Here is a 19,319-nt window from a genome sequence, read left to right as displayed (position 1 = left end):
AGGCCCCTTATGATCCCTGGAAGGGTGAGGCATCCATGTCCTCCACAGAGAAATCAGAGGATTTGCCCTTAGAGTCCTCCCCACCGGAGGAGTGCCAGAAATCCCCCCTCAGAGGATCTTTTCTTTGCGGGGTTTGCTAAGGCCATGAAGGAATCGGTGCTCTTTCAGTTCATGGATGCCCCGAAGGAGGTGGTGGCGGTTCCAGTCCATGACATCTTCAAGCACCTGGTAGCCTGCCTCTGGGAGCACCCCACCTTTGTGCCTCCAGTGAACAGCAAGACGGACGCAGTTAATCTGGTCCAGCCTACCACTGGTTTCGAACGCCGGCAGCAACCTCACCAGTCAGTGGTGATAGAGTTGGCTTTGAAGAAGGCAAAGAGGCTTCACACTCATGCCTCAGCCCTTCCAGGACAGGAGCATAGAGCTCTGGACACTCTCGTGTTTCAAGGCGCAATGTTAAAAGCACAGATTGCCTGTTACCAACTTTATTTGGGTCCATACTCCAGGAATCTGTGGAAACAGTCCCAGGAGTTTGGGGATCGCCTCCCACAGCAATTTCAGGAGGAGTTCCTTAGGGTAGTGCAGCAGAGCCTCGAGTGTGATAAACATGAGGTCCACTCGGGATATGACGTCTTTGAGACCTCCATGAGAACTGCTGCAGCGGGCATTGGGGCTCATCATATGGCTTGGCTGTGTGCCTCTGATCTGTGCCCTGAAGTCCAGGACTGCTTGGCAGATTTGCCTTGTATGGGTGACAATCTGTTAGGTGACAATATTAAGGAGGCGGTAGCACAACTGAAGGCCTACCATGAGACCCTTCAGCAGTTATCAGCCAGTATGTCCAACACCCAGCCTCCCAAAAAGCCCCTTCGGCAGTACCCGAGATGGCCTTTTTACTGACCACGGAAGTACTATCCACTGGTGCCTAGGGCGAGACCTCAATGGCCTCCAGCAAGGCCAAGGTCACAGCAACTTTGCACACCCCGTTTGACCCCAGCCCCGCCACAGAACCCCGCCATGAGGTTTTGACTGGCAGCCAGGGAGCATGAGCCATTCTTCTCTGCGTGGCATCGACGCCCCAGTGGGGGGTCAGCTACAGCTATTCGTGGACTGGTAGGCTTCAATTATATCAGACCTCTGGGTCCTGTCCATCATTCACCAGGGTTACAAGTTGCACTTCCAATGAGTTCCACTCCGCTTGCCTCCGTGTCCTCAATGGAGAGCGGTAGGAAACTTGTAGATACTACAGGTAGAGCTCTCTGCCCTTGTACTGGCTTGGGTAGTTGAACCAAGAAAACGGGTGGCCTGTGGCCCATCCTAGACCTGCGGAAATTGAACCGGTTTCTGGTCAGGGAAAAGTTCAAAGTGGTCTCGTTGGGCTCCTTGATTCCCCTCCTCAAAGCAGGAGACTGGCTCTGCTCCCTAGATTTAAAATATGTGCATGCCCATATCCCCATTTCTCAAGAAAACCACCGGTACCTGTGATTCCTGATAGACGGGAGGCACTATCAGTACAAGGTGCTGCCGTTCGGCCTTGTGTCTGCACCCTGCATGTTCACCAAGTGCCTAGCGGTGGTCGGAGCCTATCTTCAGAGGTAGGAGGTTCATTTTTCCCTTACTTCAACAATCGGCTTATCAAGAGCGACTCCAAGCAAAGGGCGCAGAGTACCCTGCGAGTCACAGTCCAGATCTTGGAAAATCTGGACTTTCTGATCAACTATCCAAAATCCCATCTCCAGCCGTCCCTGTAACTGGACTTTGTTGGGGCCTGGCTGGACACCACCCAGGCAAAGGCTTTTCTGCCCTGGGACAGGGCAGAGACCCTCATGACTCTCACTCGCGTAGTCTCCAATTGCTCCCATGTCTCCGCACACCAGTTTCTCTGATTACTGGGTCATATGGCAGCGACAATGTTTGCTTGACTTCACATGTGCAGGGCTTAGTGGATGTTACGTTCCCAGTGGTGTCAAGCTACTATTCAGGTCACCACACTCCTTTGGCAGTCCCTTCTGTGGTGGATGACCACGTCACATCTGGAGAGGGAGATGCCCTTCTGAAGCCCACAGTCCTAGATTGTCCTCACCTTGGATGCATCCCAGACAGTTGGGGAGCCCATGTTGCAGGCCTCCACACCCAGGGTCTTTGGCCCTTGCGGGAGATGCAATCCCAGATCAACTTCCTGGAATTATGGGTGATCAGGTACACTCTACAGGTATTCCAAGAGGAACTTCTCAACAAAGTGGTCATTGTTCAGACTGACAGTCAGGTGACTATGTGGTATCTGAATAAGCAGGGAGGAACGGGATCCTATGTCCTCTGCCAGGAGACTGTCGAGATCTTGTCGTGAGCCATCGAGAATGGCATTCTCCTCAGAGCTGTGTACCGGAGTGGACAACGTCCTTGCGGACTCCTTGAGCCATGCCTTCCAGCCTCACAAATGGTTCCTCCCCCCCCCCCCCCCCGATCCAGCTCGGGACTGCTCTGGACCTGATCTGTCAAGGCCTGGGCAGACTCTGCCATCCCAACCTCTGAGCCCTGTCTCTCATGGCTTGGATGTTGACTGGGTGACTATGCAGGCTCTGGGCCTTTCAGAGGGCATATCATGAGTCCTGCTGGAGTCGAGGAAATCCTATAATCTCAAGTGGAAATGGTTTTTGGCTTGGTGTGGAGCGCCATCTGGATCCCGTCTCTTGTTCCCCACCAAAGCTTTTGGACTACCTGTTGTCCCTCTCAGAGTCTGGTCTGCAGACCACGTCAATGAGGGTTCATCTAAGTGCCATGGGGCATACCATCAGGATAACGATGGTACCTCCATTTTCACTCATCTAATTGTGGGGCGGTTCATGAGGGGTTTGTTACAACTTAAGCCTCCCACTTTGTCACCAGTGGTCTTCTCAATGTTGTCTCAGCTCATGTAAGCTCCGTTTGAGCCGTTGCGGTCCTGTGACCTGAAATACCTGTCCTGGAAGGTCATCTTCTTGATTGTAATTACTTCAGCGCACAGAGTGAGTGAACTACAAGCTCTGGTGTTGTACCCCACCTTATACAAAATTTTGTCATGATAAGGTGGTTCTGTTACACACCCAAAGTTCCTTCCTAAGACGGTCACGGAGTTCCATCTTAATCAGTCCATTGTGTTGCCTTCTTTTTTTCTGAGGTCAAATGCTCACCAGGGTGAGCGGGCTTTGCACACTCTGGATTGTAAGAGGGTGCTGGCCTTTTACTTGGAATGGATGGTGCCTCACTGCCTATCCATTCAACTTTTTGTCTCCTTTGACAAAAACAGATTGGGGGTTGCTGTCTCTAAGCAGACCTTATCTCATTGGCTTGCAGACTGTATTTCCTTTTGCTACACTCAAGATGACTTACAGCTTGAAGGTCATTTTAAGGCTTACTCTATGCGGGCCGTGTTGGACTCAGTGGCTCACTTATGTGCAGTCCCCATTCACGAAATTTGCAGAGCGGCGACCTGGAGTTCCCTCCACACGTTCGCCTCACATTATTGCCTGGATAAGGATGAACGGCGCGACTGTTATTTCAGACAGTCCGTCCTCCGCAATCTCTTTCAGCCATGAAAATCCAACTCTCCCTCCATGGGCCCTGACTTTGGGTGCAGGCCTGCTCCTCCTGTTATTGCGGCTCTAGTTTTTGTGCACTTTGGCACCTGTTCTCTGCCTCACATGTTCGGTATGGCCTGGAGCTACATAATCACCCATGTGTGAGGACTATCAGGAGAAAGCAGTTGCTTACCTGTTGTAACAAGTGTTATCCAAGGGCAGCAGGATGTTAGTCCTCCACGAAACCCATCCACCACCCCACAGAGTTTGGTTTCTCTCTGTTTGTTATTTTATTTTTCATGAACTCTATATTATAAGACTGAAGAGGGACCTCGCGTGGATGCGTGGTTAGCAGCATGCTGGGCATGCTCAATATGCCAGTCAAAGTTTCCTGTGCTGGGCTCCATCTGATGATGTCACCCATGTGTGAGGACTAACATCCTGCTGTCCTTGGAGAACACCTTTTACAAGTAAGTAACTCTGCTTTATTTATTTGATTTACATGTTTTAGGATAATAATAAGCTGTTTTACATACATTTGCAAATCATTTGCATACAAAGCAGCTCATTACCATTATCAAGGGTGAAATACATGGTATTTAAAATATCATGCATCATTGCTGTGTTAAAGCATTTACTGCTCGGTAAATGCCTAACGCAGCTAAGAAAATGACTCACTAACAGGCCAATACAGAAAAACCCGTGAGAGAGCCGGCGAGCACCTGCTCTCCCGACGCGCGCCAAGGCCACTCTCCTGGGCGCGCGATTCAGTAAGGAAAAATATGTAAATGAGGGCCCGCAGTAAAAGGAGGTGCTAGGGACACTAGCGCGTCCCTAGCGCCTCCTTTTTGACAGAATCGGCGGCTGTCAGTGGGTTTGACAGCCGACGCTCAATTTTACCGGCGTCGGTTCTCGAACCCGCTGACAGCCATGGGTTCGGAAAATGGATGCCAGCTAAATTGAGCATCCGTCTTCCAACCCGCGGGCCATGGGCAAATTTTACATTTTTTTTTAATTCAATTTTTTTTTTTACTTTTGGGGCCTCCGACTTAATGTCGCTAAGATATTAAGTCAGAGGGTGCACAGAAAAGCAGTTTTTTCTGCTTTTCTGTGCACTTTCCTGGTGCTAGACGAAATTAACGCCAGCCTTTGGGCAGGTGTTAATTTCTGAAAGTAAAATGTGCAGCTTTGCTGCACATTTTGCTTTCTGTATCGCGCGGGAATGACTAATAGGCGCATCAACATGCATTTGCATGTTGCGAGTGCTATTAGTTTCGGGAGGGTTGGCCGCGCATTTTCAACGCGCTATTACCCCTTACTGTATAAGGGGTAAAAATAGTGCATCGAAAATGCGCGGCCAAACACGGGCTAACAGTGCGCTCCGCTGGAGCGCACTTTACTGTATCGGCCCTTAAGTTTGGACCTAAGGAAGAGGAGGGTGGAGTGACTTGCCCATGGTCTCAAGAAGTGTCAGTGGGAAAAGCAAATAAGGATATTTTGTACTTATCCCAGGTTTTTTGAATTCTGAAACTTTATTTTGCCTCCACCACCTCCACAGGGAGGCTGTTCCATGTGTCCACAACTTCATCTGTGAAGAAATATTTCTTGATGGCACTGAGTCCACCCCCTTTCAGACATAATGAGAATGGATTTATTCCTGCCCATCAGAAATATCTGGTAGGAAAAAGTAATTTAAGAGTTTATGAATTATGAAGCATGCGTCGTCTGATAGGGTCCCCCTAGTGCCTTTCTAAGATGTGGAGAAGAGGACCCCGTCACAAATAAGCTTGGGCTTTCTTTGAAAGAAAGCAATTAGGACTGTGTCATTCCTGACATCTGCACCTGGTATTTGTTATTTTAAATCATTTATTTTGCAGTTAGGGGCAGAGAATGATGCACCCCTGCTGGGAGCGCGCACCAAGGCAATCACTCAGGCGCAGGCACTTGCATACACATTTCAGCAGGCGTGTGATTGACTTGGACTTGTAGCTTGGTCGGTTTTCATTTTATTTTGTATTTCCTTTGACTTTGCGTGGAATCGCCAAGGTTAAAGTGCAAGGCAAATGCCTTTTGGCGTTTTGTCCTGCGTTTCAAGAATGTCAAAGGTCTGTTCATGAGCCCTTCAACGGAAAAGCCTGAAGATGGAATCTGAACTAAAGAGAAGAAGCGGTTTGCTTGCTCTCTGGGCCCCTCTTTTACCGAGGTGTAATTATTGTCTCATCGGTAAAATATTGTACAAGTATAGGTGTTCACGGGGGGCTGGCACTGGAACTGACCACATTTCTGGGCGCTTCAAGGGCTGAATTTTAAAAGCCATGCATGAGCATAAAACTGGTTTACGTTTGTGTAAGTGGGTGTTAGAGGACAGCCCGGGGCTCAGTGTGAATACAAGTTTGAACTGGGGAGAGGCATTCTGGGGGGAGGAGAGAGGACGGAGCTGGGACTTACGCATGCACGTTTTGATTTTTAAAAAAAGTATGCATGGAAGTTCACCTGCACAGGTTCCACCCTTCCGAAGAACAGGCGAATCTTTGTGTGAGCTATTCTATGCACGTATCCGGTGCTGGCTTTGGGGTTAGGGTGAGCAGGGTGGTTGCCCGGGGTGCTGTGTGACGAGAGGCATCATAACCCTCACTGAGCCACCCATAGGTGACAGGGAGCCTGTGGCCAGGTCGCCGCCCAGTTCCCTCCTGGCGTGCCACAGAACCAGTGCAATTGCTGCCCATGGGAGAACAGCACCAGAAGTTGAAATTTGGATGCCGAATGAAACACAGAGCTCCTAGCAGAAGCCACTCCGGCCCCCTAAATTGCGAGCCTGTACCCTGGAGCCCTCCCCGGGGAGGGAACCCAGCGAGGGAGAGGAGCAGAGAAACCACGCATGCATTCCATTCCAGGGAATATTTGCAGATGCTGCAGTCTGAATGATGTAATTGGAAACAAGAATGAAGGATTTTGATAACCAGCTGAAGGGTGGGCGAAGTACTTTGATTTCAGTGAAAAATAATGAATGCTTGCCTCATGAGTAATCCATGGTCCACCATAGGGGTCTCATACCATGTTTAGTGCTTAGTCCTGCACTACTATGTTCCACCCTAAAAATAGTTTGGGGCCAAAGAAAATAACACCTCTCACCCAAGCATGAAAGGGTCTTATGGTATAGAATTAGGTACAAAGAAATACAACAGGAGTCTACAGGATGGCTCTCAGCACTGTGGAAGGGCTTTTCCCACAGAAAAGTCTATAGCTCAGACATGTTTAAACATGAAATGCATTTGTTTGAAAACCCTTTTTATACATGAAATTGTAATATGGAAACATAGAATCTGATGGCAGATAGGGACTGGAAGGACCATTGACTGTGCTTGATTTTATTCCTGTTCATTAACTGGGTTGTCTTCTACCTAGAAGAGCATGTGTTTGCATATTCATACCAAGGCCAGTGCAAGGGTATTAGGCACCCTAGGTCAATCTTGTGTCCTCCCTCTTACACAGATGCCTGTCAGTGACAGTTTTGGCTGGCACAACAGCCCCCTCTCTCATCCCACAAAGCATCCACCACTCACCAGCTATCAAGTCTCCAACCTTTGTTCTCGTCCACAGTATCCTTTTTCTTTATCCTGCTGTCTAGCTTCTCTCTTCGCTTCTCCCCCCTCCCCCCAGCATCCTCCTCTTTCTCCTCTTCACTCACTATTCAGCACCCCAATCTCTTTGCCCCCATTTTGCAGTGCCCAGCATCCTCTTTCTCTCTCCATCTCATCTGCCCAGCACCCTCTCTCCACACTCCCCACCTACACAGATTCCTCTCTGCACCCCCAGCATCCATTCCCATCTGTCTTGTAGTGTTGTGCCTTAAAAGTAGGTAGGTGGGACCTGGAGGTTTCCCCCCCCCCCTTCCAATCCTAGTTTTCCTAAAGGAAGAACTGTCCTTGATTGTAGCATTTGACTTTCATCATGGCTGGGTTCAGATTCCAACTCAATGAGGCTTGCATTCTGTCATGGTTGAGTTAAGGTAGTATCATGGCCAGCTTTAAATTCAGTCATGGCTCGATCTCTCTTTTCAGGAATTACAAATTATCATGTTTGAACTCTGGCATGGTGGTGGCACACTGAAACTGACAATTTAATATGGTATCCAATTTGACATATGTCAAATTATATTAAGCAGATTGTTTGACATGATTAATGTACTTTGCATCAATCTTGTCAAGAAAAATCTGGACACTTTTCAGTGAACATATCTCGTTTTTTATTTAGGAACATAAGAAATTGCCATACTGGGTCAGACCAAGGGTCCATCAAGCCCAGCATACTGTTTCTAACAGTGGCCAATCCAGGCTACAAGTACCTGGCAAGTACCCAAACACTAAGAAGATCCCATGATACTGATACCAGTAATAACAGTGGCTATTCCCTAAGTCATCTTGATTAATAGCAGTTAATGGACTTCTTCAAGAACTTAACCAAACCTTTTCTAAACCCAGCTACACTAATTGCACTAACTACATCCTTGGGCAACAAATTCTAGAGCTTAATTGTACATTAAGTGGAAAAGAATTTTCTCCGATTGGTTTTAAATGAGTTACTTTCTAACTTCATCGAGTGCCCCCTAGTCCTGCTATTATCCGAAAGAGTAAATAACTGATTCTCATCTACCTGTTCTAGAGCTCTCATGATTTTAAAGACCTCTCTCATATCTCCTCTCAGCCTTCTCTTCTCCAAGCTGAACAGCCCTAACATCTTTAGCCTTTCCTCATAGGGGAGCTATTCCAACCCCTTCATCATTTTGGTTTCCCTTCTCTGAACCTTCTCCAGTGCAACTATATCTTTTTTGAGATGTGGCTACCAGAATTGTACACAGTATTCAAGGTGTGGTCTCACCATGGAGCGATATAGAGGCATTATGACATTTTCCATTTTTATTCACCATTCCCTTCCTAATAATTCCTAACATTCTGTTTGCTTTTTTGACTGCTGCAGCACACTGAACTGGCGATTTTAATGTATTATCCACTGTGATTCCTAGATCTTTTTCCTGGGTGGTAACGCCTAATAGGGAACCTAACATTGGGTAACTACAGCAAGGGTTATTGTTCCCTATATATTATGCATCACCTTGCACTTATCCACATTAAATTTCATCTGCCATTTGGATGCCCAATCTTCCAGTCTTCCAAGGTCCTCCTGTAATTTATCACAATCCACTTGTGATTTAACTACTCTGAATAATTTTGTATCATCTGTAAGTTTGATTACCTCACTCGTCATATTCCTTTCCAGATCATTTATAAATATATTGAAAAGCACCAGTCCAAGTACAGATCCTTGAGGCACTCCACTGTTTACCCTTTTCCACTGAGAAAATTGACCATTTAATCCTACTCTCTTGTTTCCTGTCTTTTAACCAGTTTGTAATCCACAAAAGGACATCACCTCCTATCCCATGACTTTTTATTTAGTGTATTTACTGCACACCTTTTTGTTGTAGATCAAAGCAAGTTACATTCAGGTACTGGAGGTATTTTTTCTGTCCCCAGAGGGCTCACAATCTAAGCTTGTACCTGAGGCAATGGAAGGTAAGTGACTTGCCCAAAGTCACAAGGAACAGCAGTGGCATTTGAACTCTGGCTTCCTTGTTTGTAGTCTGCTGCTCTAACCTCTAGGCTACTCTTCCATTCTGTTTCTGAGTATAACAGTAATACTTATGTCTCCCTCCCAGGTTGAGTGCCACTGCTGGTCAGCAGTTCTCATTGCTTTTTTTTGCCCCAGGACCTGTATCCCAAGGCAGGAGCTGTATCCATACTGTTAGCAGGCGTGCAGACATCTATCATTAGGCTGTATAAGTAAAAAGTTGCTGACTTCTTTATTCTTTCCAGGGCAGAGCCAGCAATTGCCCGGATTAAAGAGGATCACAGACGGATCATTTTGCCGGCTATTGACAATATCAAATATAACACGTTTGAAGTGCAGCAGTATGCTAATGCAGCCCACGGCTACAACTGGGGCCTTTGGTGTATGTATATAATCCCCCCTCATGACTGGCTAGACAAAGGGGATGAGTCAGCACCAATCAGGTAAATCAATATTACAATCAGACTGTTCTTAAGCGTCATGTTCGTGTCATCCAACACTGCATTCATTAAAAACAATGAGAATCTGTGCAGGTTATTAAGGAGTGCATAAAGTCAGTTAATATCGATTATGATCATATTTTAAAACCTCATTTTTCATTGCCTTGCTAGTTTCCAGTAGAGAAATATTAGATGTGTTTGATGGTGTGTGTTTCTGAATCATGAATTTTTGGCTAGTTTCTTGCAAATAAACCATTCACCTTCACTTCTCCGCACTGCAGGGGATAATTAAATAATCTGATTTCAATTCACTTTTCTTTGAAAGCAACATGGAAATTCAATGAAATGCCTGGGATAGTTCTTCTGTGTGACTTTCTCCACCTGTGCCACTCTCTGGAAGGCTTTTCCATTATCTGCGAAGCCAAGCTTATTAGTCAGCTGTGATAGTAAGATGTGGTGAGCTGCTGCGGTAGTGAAACGGCAATATGGCATGCTTATCTATCAATATGACATATATTGGTACAAGGGGAGGGGGGTATGAAACGCAGAAGTAAGCAAACTCTAGGAAGCAGCCCTTGATATGCACAGGTCATTTTTATAGGGACTTTTCCAGCTAAATTAGTGCTTTATGTGCAGAAATGGCCCTTTAGAAAATTGCACTTGAAAAACATCCCAGGGGAATGGCGTTTGAGCGGGATTGGGGCATATGGGCATGCTTTCTGATTTTAAAAAAAGAATGCACATACATTTTCTCGGCAGAACTGAATGCACCGAATAGCAGGTGGAATTACGTGTGTGGAGATTTGCTGGAATAATTTTCAATGTGGATTTATACATGTAAGCCTACTGTGAAAATTGGTGTCAACTGTGCAATTTTCCGATTAACTTATGTGCAATGTTACAAAATTGTGCCTGCAATGTCCGACTGAGTCCATGAAATTCCTTTTAAGTATCATTCATTTTTGCTTCCTGCAAGCACCTGTATGGCACTTTCAGATGATTATTGGGTCTGCATGAGTGACTGTGCAACTATGAAAGCAGGTTTTGAGATTTCACATTATAGTTTTTAAAAATGTCCGTTATTAGAAACATTAATATATATATCTTTGTAATTCTGTTTTGCTTTGAGAGAAAATAAACACTGTTGAAAGTAATCAGGTGTTCATATCTAAACTTTCATTGCCAGGAGACAGATTTTTTTGGTTATAAGAAGTGAGGTCATGGTAGGTCCTTAGAACACTGGTTCCCAGATCTGTCCTGGTGATATCCATAATGAACTTATATGAGATGCAGGATACTTGTGCCCGCTGGCAGACCCAGCTGATTGAAACTGATCTCATGCATATTCATGTTGGCATCCTGGAAACTCACCTTGTTGTGGGTTAACAGGACAGGTTTGGTCCAGACACCACAAATGTGAGCCAAGAGCAGTGCGAGCCATTTCAAATACTAAAGAAGCTTCAAATTTCGAAAGGGACGTGATCGAGGAGGGAGAGAAAACTTAACTCCCCAAAAAATGTTATCATCAGAGTCTCCAGAAGTCCATTATCATTTTAGGTTTTTTAGTGTGCAAATATTAATCTGAAAATGGTTTAAAATAAGATTTTTTTACTTAAAGTTGATCCATGGAGAAGCCAGTATTGCTGTTATGAACAAATACCTACAGGATCTCTTAAACTGAGCAGTGCAAAGCCACCAGTGCTGTCCGAATCTAATATATTTGGGGGTGCAGATCCTTATCAGAAGTCTTCAGGCGCCCCAGTCCGACACGGTTTGCAATTCGGCATATTGCCTGCATTAGGGAAGCTTCAGAAATAACAATTATTTGTAACTTTTATCAATGTTCTTTCTTTTTTGGGGGCGGGGGGAGGGGCGAGGATTGCATTTTGTTTACACTCAAACATCCAAAGAGTTAACTAGGGGCAAAAAAAAAAAGGCAGTTCTTACATCTGCAAAAATAGAAAAACAGAGAATTCCAAAATAGAAAAGTCATTTTGGTTTAAGAGCAAACGTGTTTTGTTACCAGTGGCTGCCTTTTTCAATTATCCAGGTGAATCATCTGTGGGACAGGATGTAGTGCGACCTAGTTATGAAGTGCCAGGTTAACATGGACCACGGGCAGAGCAGGGGAGCGATGTGGGCTCATAAGCACTGTGTGTAATAGCACACAATCCATTACTGATAAGTAATAGGATTGCTTCAGCAAATGAACCCTTTCAAGGGCACAAATAGTTCCTTCCAGAGGTCAGACAGTCTCTTTTGAATGTTCAGTGTGTTTGCAAGCCTGGCAGAGAGAGATTGTTTTATCTACTCATATCTGGCTTTTTCCAAAAAGCTTTTTAACCTCCTGCCACATGGATGGTGGCTCCTGATGAGAAAAGGCAGCTTGTGTAATGAGGAGCAGGCATGTCTATGGTCCCTTCTGCCGATGGGAATGATCCATTTTGAATTGCTGGTGCTCTGCTGAGGGATTAGTCTGTCCACAGCAGGGCAGACCTGTGTTTTGTCACTTTACCTTCGACGTGGGAGTGAAACCTTCTTTTACAGCTCGCCCGGGTCCTTCCCTCTAGAAAATGCCTCTGTAAACCATCATTTTTTTCACAGGAGACCTCTGTAGGCCTCCCGAGCACGACTCCCTGTGACGGACACCTCAAACCACGTGGAGGGTCATTTTCAGACTCATTTTCCCGGGGTTATTTGGCCTCCCTGAACATTGTGTGTGCCCAGCTGAAAGCACATGAGGATTTCCATGGCACGTGGGTTAAAAGGAGGCACCCGCTTGGGTCTGTTTAGGTCAGGGGAGTAAAACATCCCTTCTGCATTGGATTTTCAAATGTATTTGAGCTATTCTGCCCCCTGCTCAGTCGCCCGCACAGATTGCAGTGCAAAGTATGTGGGCGCTTTCAGGGCTGAATTTTAAAAAGCATTTATGCACATAAAACACAGTGTTCTGCGCGTGAATGGGCTTTTGAAAATTGCTCAAGGCGTGATGGTGGGGGGGGGGTGGGCTTTGTACGTGTAAAAGTATGCCTAAAAGCGATTACGCGCGTACTTTACGTGCTCTAAAAAGCGGGGGGAGGGAGGGGCGAGTTTGGGGGAGGAATAGTATTTACTTTTGATTTTCGAAATCATGCAGGTACATCTACGTGCGCACATTTACGTTTGCTATCAAATGGGCGTAAATGCGTGCACGTATGTCCCTCTGGGCACTGCACACACATGCTAATTTTCAAAGACAATTTATTGCATTTAAGTCTGCTTTGACAATTTGGGATAAAGTCTCTGGGTAGTTTGTACATGCAAACTTTTGCCCTCTGCAGACTGCTGGAAATGACCCTTTAGCTTTGTGGCTCCTGATCTTCAAAGGGAAACAATGCAGGTGGTTTCTGTTTATTGAAATGTGGTTGCATTGCACACCAGCTAAAAGTTCCCAGGTACATGCTAAACAAAACAGGCTTTTCAAATTTGCCCCCATATGTGCTGCATTGGGGTAGGAAACATCTGGATGCCTGCCTCAGTACTAGGCCAACAGGCTGGAAAGGCTGATTTGTCCTTTTCCACCATTAGAGCTATGACAGAATAATATATTGCTAGCACTATATCCTGAAGACTCTCTGCACAGTACATGATACTGAGAACTGTCAATCACTGCTCCCTTGCTCATTAAATTTTGGTGCCAGGAACATGCGATGCATATATTTTCTTCAGACAAATATGCTAGTTTAATCCACCTAGAACATATCAGGCATTAGGTATGAAAGGCCACAAAAAAAAAAAAAAAAAAGACTGTCATATACAAACGCCTTTCTGCCGCTGTCATTCACCGTACATAATACAGCAGTGCTATGAGCTAGTGTAGCTATGATTACCCAGGAATGAGGACAATTTTCAAGGTCATTTACATGGGTAAATAGTGATTTTTGTGCATAAATTGACTGTCAAAATGGCTGTGAAAATGCATGCATTCTTCCACAACTAATGCACTTTTTAGCTGTATTTTGGGGACGCGTGCTCAGGAGCATATTGTGGGCAGGAGTAGAAAGTAATGCATGTAGACTGTAATTTCAAGCCGACTTGCAGTATTTTCCAAAGAAAAATCCATCCACACAAAAAACAGCAGACTCACCTGTATCTTTAGTAATGTAGTAAATAACAGCAGAGGAAGACCATTCAGCCCATCCAGTTAGCCTGTCCACACTGCTAAGGATACTTTGCAGCTGCCAGCCCCAGAGTGTGACCACCTGCAGGACTTCTGTTTAGGCAGGACGGTCTGTTTTCTCTCCTCCTCCTTTGTACTTCACCCTCTTGGGTGGATGAGTACAAAAGATCCCCATTTGTTTGCTTCCTGCAGCCAGCTGGCACGCACCTAATGGCCACTGTCCCGGTTGGCCCCCCACCCCCTTTTCGCTGGCCCAGCACTTCTGCGCGTGGCTGGGCCCTTTCTAAAATGAGCTCGGTGCGTGCAAGGCCCAGCCATGCGCGTATCCTCCGGTGTTTGCACGCGCAGGCTATCGAAAATTTGGGTGCTACTGTAGTTTCTTCCTTTTTTGGGTACTGCAGTATTTATGCAAGGGGAATATTTCTTTCTTGTTAAAATACTTTAAAAAAAATAAAAAAGGCATTTAAAGTAAGATTTTTTAACAGTTTCTGTCTTTTAACCAAAATATTATAAAGAGGTTTTTTTCAAGCAAGCTACAGACCCTCTCTTCCTGTCTATTTTGGTTTTAGAAGTAGTTTCTTATTTCTGGACCTTCGGCCATTCTGGGCCATTGTCCAGGTCTGGGCTTGCAGCCAGTGATGTTCGACTTCTCTTAGCTAAAGAAACAGATAGACTTCATGAGACTGTCATTTCCTAGCCTTCACAAGATTGTCTGGTTCTAATGCCTAAGTTCTGAAATGGTAGCAGAGATGTCCTTTCTGTCAGGGCAAAATGCCTCCTTATTATCCGAACATCCCAAATGCAGTTTCTCATGTCTAAGATGTCTAATATACTATATGAATCCTAATGCAAGCAATGTCTCATTCTGCACTTGCGAGTTTCTTACTAAGTTAGTTAACTATAATATTTCATTGTATGTAAACAAGCAGTATATATGTGTGGCCTTTGGCAGTGATCCATTTTAAATATGGGCTACCTGACCCCCTCCATGTCCTCTTTCTCTAATTCTTAACTCCAGTACAAAAATGAATTTAAGTATAATATGTCAAATGCTCTGCTCCTTCAGTCTGCCATCTTGAGTCTCCCCCTTTCGATGTTAACATTTCCTGTTTTGTTTCAAACGAATGACATTCCTCATAATTTCCTAACATGAATAAAAGGTATCAAACTCCAGAGTATCAGTAATCTGCATGGAAAATGCCTAAATTAAGGTTGCCTGTCCCCATAAGATTCTTCTAAATAGAAGATCTTCCATATACCTTAAAAGTATTTATTATAGCCCTGCTAAAACAAACAACTGGATTTTAGTGCATAGGCTGCAGTGGCTACAGTTATCAAGGCACAAAATTTCCAGACTCAAATCTGCAGTGACCAAAATATCCTCTTTCAATATTAATTTCAATATTAATACTTTAAAAATAATACCAATGGACTGTCATGCATGTAAATTTCAAAGTGGTCATAAAATTAGCTTAACGCAGCCAAAGTCCAATCTAATCTTTATATTTATTACATGCCTTTCTATTAAAAAAGCATATTGCTGTTATGCTCGGCTTGTGAACCCTTACCTTAGGAGAAGATCCGTAGGTTCTCCTGTCGGGTGGCGAGGCAGAGCAGGAGACGTGACCAGCTGACCCTCGGCACTGGAGACTGGGGCGACTGTGGAGGCGGATGCAGAGACAAGAAGACAGAAGCTGTGTCTTCGCCACTGGAAGTCTGTGGTCCCCCCAGGAGGAGCCCGTAGGGACCCAGACCGCTGGGACTTAGGTAGACCTTTGAGAGGTCAAGGAACTCGGTGCAAGGGCTGACTGGAGCTTCACCCCTGGAGACCAGCGGTCCCCCCGGGAGGAGCCCGTAGGGACCCGGGCCGCTGGGACTTAGGCGGGCCCTTGAAGACGGCGGTCAAGAAGGAGTCCAAGGTCAAGTGCCAGAGGGAAGTCGCTTACCAGTCCGAGGTCACACACCGAGGGATCACCACTTGCCAGTTCGAAGTCACACACCAGAGAATCACCGCTTGCCAATCCGAAGTCAGGAACCAGGAACACCAAGACAAGACAGGAACAGATCCAAAGCACAGGAAAACTCACCGAAGCAAGCAGACCTGATGAACGAAGGATGTTGCCAAGTCAAGGAATGAGTAGAGGAAGCTGGCTTTTATACTTCCCTTGCTCTGGCTGATAGGGAACACCTGCAGCTGGTTAAAGGGATCAGGTCCCTTTAAATCAGCCAGGGAGGCGCGGCCTCGCACCTAAAGATGGCAGTGGCCATCTTGGATTTCCTCCTCGGAGGAAAATGCTGCTGGACGCCACGAGGGGGGAGCAGGGACGGCTCACCCTGCGGTGGGCAGCACGGAGACCCATGCCGGAGCAACGGGCCTCAAGCCGGGATCTTCCCCCGGGATTCCCGTGGCGGTTCGCCGTTGCGGGCAAGGTAGGGGGACAGCGGTCGTGGCCTAACACGGCCTCGGAACACAACAATTGCGACACTATAAATAGCAATGATAATACATATAATAATAAAGATCATAAAAACATACAGCAAAATAAATACTAATCCAAAATAAATCATAATACATAAAAAATAAAACATTATAAAATCAAATCAAAACATAAAAATCTAATAAACCAAAAACATGCAAACCTACTCCATAAGTAACATAAATCCCATAGCCTAAATTAAACCCTGTCTCTCCTGGTCGTTCCCAAAGGATCCCCTTTGAAAGTTCTTTCAATGGTGATCCATCAGTGGTGACCCATCTTGGGTGGTGGAGCCTTGATACTTTCAGCCCATATTCATGTTGAGTGGATTGGCGGTGTCACTGGGTAGGGTTCAGTAAAGGCATCAGCAGCCTGGGCAGGCCTCTAGTTGCTGCCCAGGTCAGCAGAATTTCCTTCTTTGCTGGCTGGCATTTCCCCCCTTCTGTGGTGGGCCTCGGCTTAAAGTCGGCCCAGAATGATGTCGTTCTTTCTTGAGACTGTCAGCAGCTGTGATGGATTGGAGAAGTTGGTCATGTCGAATTTTCAGTTTATAACTTTCAAGCATCTCAAGTTCCTGGTGTTTTTTAGATCTCTATAAGATTATTAAAATGAGAGAAATGTTTGTTGAGTGTCACTGAAACATGACTTAACTATCACTCTCCACAAGAAGCCCTTGGCTATTAAAAGACACAAATAGCATAAAACATTCATTAGTGACAGCTATCTGACCAAAATCTAATGAGCAGACAAATTGAATCCTTACGCAAATAATTACTTTTTAATGGTTCTGTTATTTTTGTGCTGTTGATGGATATTTACCACTGACTCCTTTATCATTAGCTGAGCAGTATTTTTTGCCCAATTTGAATTCGACAAAAAAATAACCTGCAAAAGACAAGCAACAGCAAAATTTCACATAGCTATTGCCTTTTCAATGGTGCCATTCTATCAAATACATGTAAAGCGTTGGAAAAATGTTCTCCGTGTTAGCCTTAATCTTTATGCCTCATGATTGTATTAGAAACAATAAAATTAATTAAAAGAGTGGGCTAGCAAAACAGTTGGCTAGACTTTATGGGGACAATTTAAAAACTCTGAAAGGACTTAAAGTGCCCACAGGCCTGCAAGTTAATTTTCAAATGGAAATATCCTACAGAGTTTCCCATTGGAAGTTTGGGTGCTGTGGTGGGTACTTCTGTATCTGTGGACTTCCTACCTGTTCTGCAGCACAAAAGTGAACCCCCATAATACTTTACCTCCCCGCCCATGGCCCCCGCCTCTTTGTGCCACAGTAAAACCTGATTGCACTGTGTATTTTGAACATTGAGGGGGAGAGCAATTTTCTGCCCAGGGAATTTATCCCTTTAATTCTTTAGTTACCCGGGCATAATGCCTTCCCCAAGACCTTCTTTTGATTACCATAGGTATGAGATAATTGGAAACGGTCAGCCTAATTCTATGACTTAACACAGTGGTACTGGATGAATAATATTATACCAGACTTTGGTGAACTTATAATTCAAAATCAGAAACCTTAGAATATCCACATGAAGAAGGGTGGAAGGCTTTGTTTCTCATCTATCATTGGGATAATTGTTTGCCGTTTTGAAAGCATCTCCCCTTTGGCTCTATCCAGGACACCAGCGATGATTGGCTGCTCCTTCGTGGTTGATCGCGAATACTTTGGCGAAATTGGCCTGCTTGATCCTGGCATGGAGGTTTATGGTGGAGAAAACATTGAACTGGGCATGAGGGTGAGTGCGAAACTACTGTCGGGGGGGGGGGGGGGGGGGGTGCGGGCTCGTGCCGATTGTGCACTCTACGTTTTAAGTGCAATCCGAAACAGAAACTCCGCCACACGTAGCAAGAACTTGTGAATCTTTGAGACAGTCCGACAAAACGATGGCATTAGTTGGTGCAAAACATACTCAATATCAGAATACATTTTCATGTTGTTTTTTTTTTAATGTTGGTGAAAGGAGGACAGAAATAGACTCCAGAAACTGAGCAAGGTTCTTGATAAGGTTTGCTCACCAGAATTCCTTACAGAAAGGTAGATAAAACAGCAATGAGGAGAGACGTCTTACGGGAATAAAATATGACACAATTTTAGTGTGACTGGAAATTGTGCAAATCCTGGTGAGATGTCTTTGCAACTTTCACATATAAACTAGTGAGTTACCTTGTCATAGCAGTCCTGGTATGAAATGCACAACTTTTGGGTCTTTTTAGAGAATCGCATAACTCAACTGTAACTTCATGGTAGATGGGGTCTGATGAGAGTCAGATGTGGTATCCTGGAGAGAGAGACGTCTGCTACCACCAGTGCATAAAGACTGAGATAAGAAACATGCAGTTATGTTAAAGGTGATAGGATAGATAGGAACCCTTTTAAGTGGCCTGTTTGTCTCATTTAGGGGGTCATTTTCTAAGCCTATCACACATGAAAAGGGACTTTTCGCGTGCGATAGTTTGCTGGGGGCAGTTGGGGCAGGGGAGGAGCCGGGGCGGCGAGGAGGCGGACGCGGCGCTATCTTCGCTGGCGGCGATAAGGTAAGACCCCCTTATCGTCACCAGTAGCGCGCCCAATAGCACCACCTTTCACGGTGAAAGCCGGCAGCGATAACACCGCGGTGGAGCGATGGCTGCCGGCTTTCGTAGGCCCGCCCCCCCCCCCCCCCCAATTAGCGCTGGGATTCACCATTCTCTGTGAGAATGGAAGATCCAGCCCTTAGTAAGAAGTATCCTGACTACTGATCTCGAATTCTCCTCTGATACAAAATTAAGTGACATCAGTGGTCAGCTTCAGAGTTCTTATGAATTAAATGGATAAAAGCATGAAGTAGCAGCAGTGTCCAAAGTTAAGTGGCTTCATCGAAAAGGTCAAAGTAGTGAGGAAACAGAGAGGGAAATGCTGTCCAGACTTGAAGAAGGTATAATTAGACTGGGGCCCCGGCCTCAAGGAGGCCCCGAAATTTACAAACGCACGTGCATAAAAATAAATAACGTGGTGAAGTAATGTGTGCGTGCGAGGTCTGTAAATAAAGATTCCTGGAAG

The 19,319-nt window shown here is 45.4% G+C and overlaps 1 protein-coding gene across 1 annotated transcript in view; it reads left to right on the top strand.

The window, feature by feature from the left end:
* The window catches only part of GALNT9 (polypeptide N-acetylgalactosaminyltransferase 9), a 249,449-nt gene that overhangs the window by 126,714 nt on the left and 103,416 nt on the right, over positions 1–19,319 (top strand). Inside the window, exons 5-6 of the mRNA XM_029571589.1 lie at positions 9,431–9,628; positions 17,898–18,015. Of these exons, the coding sequence (XP_029427449.1) occupies positions 9,431–9,628; positions 17,898–18,015 (316 nt within the window). The remainder of the gene's footprint in view (positions 1–9,430; positions 9,629–17,897; positions 18,016–19,319) is intronic.

Source organism: Rhinatrema bivittatum, chromosome 11 (genome assembly GCF_901001135.1).
Source record: "Rhinatrema bivittatum chromosome 11, aRhiBiv1.1, whole genome shotgun sequence".
Classification (NCBI taxonomy): domain Eukaryota; kingdom Metazoa; phylum Chordata; class Amphibia; order Gymnophiona; family Rhinatrematidae; genus Rhinatrema; species Rhinatrema bivittatum.
The sequence above is the reverse complement of the archived record's forward strand: the minus strand, read 5'-3'. Positions and strand labels throughout refer to the sequence as shown.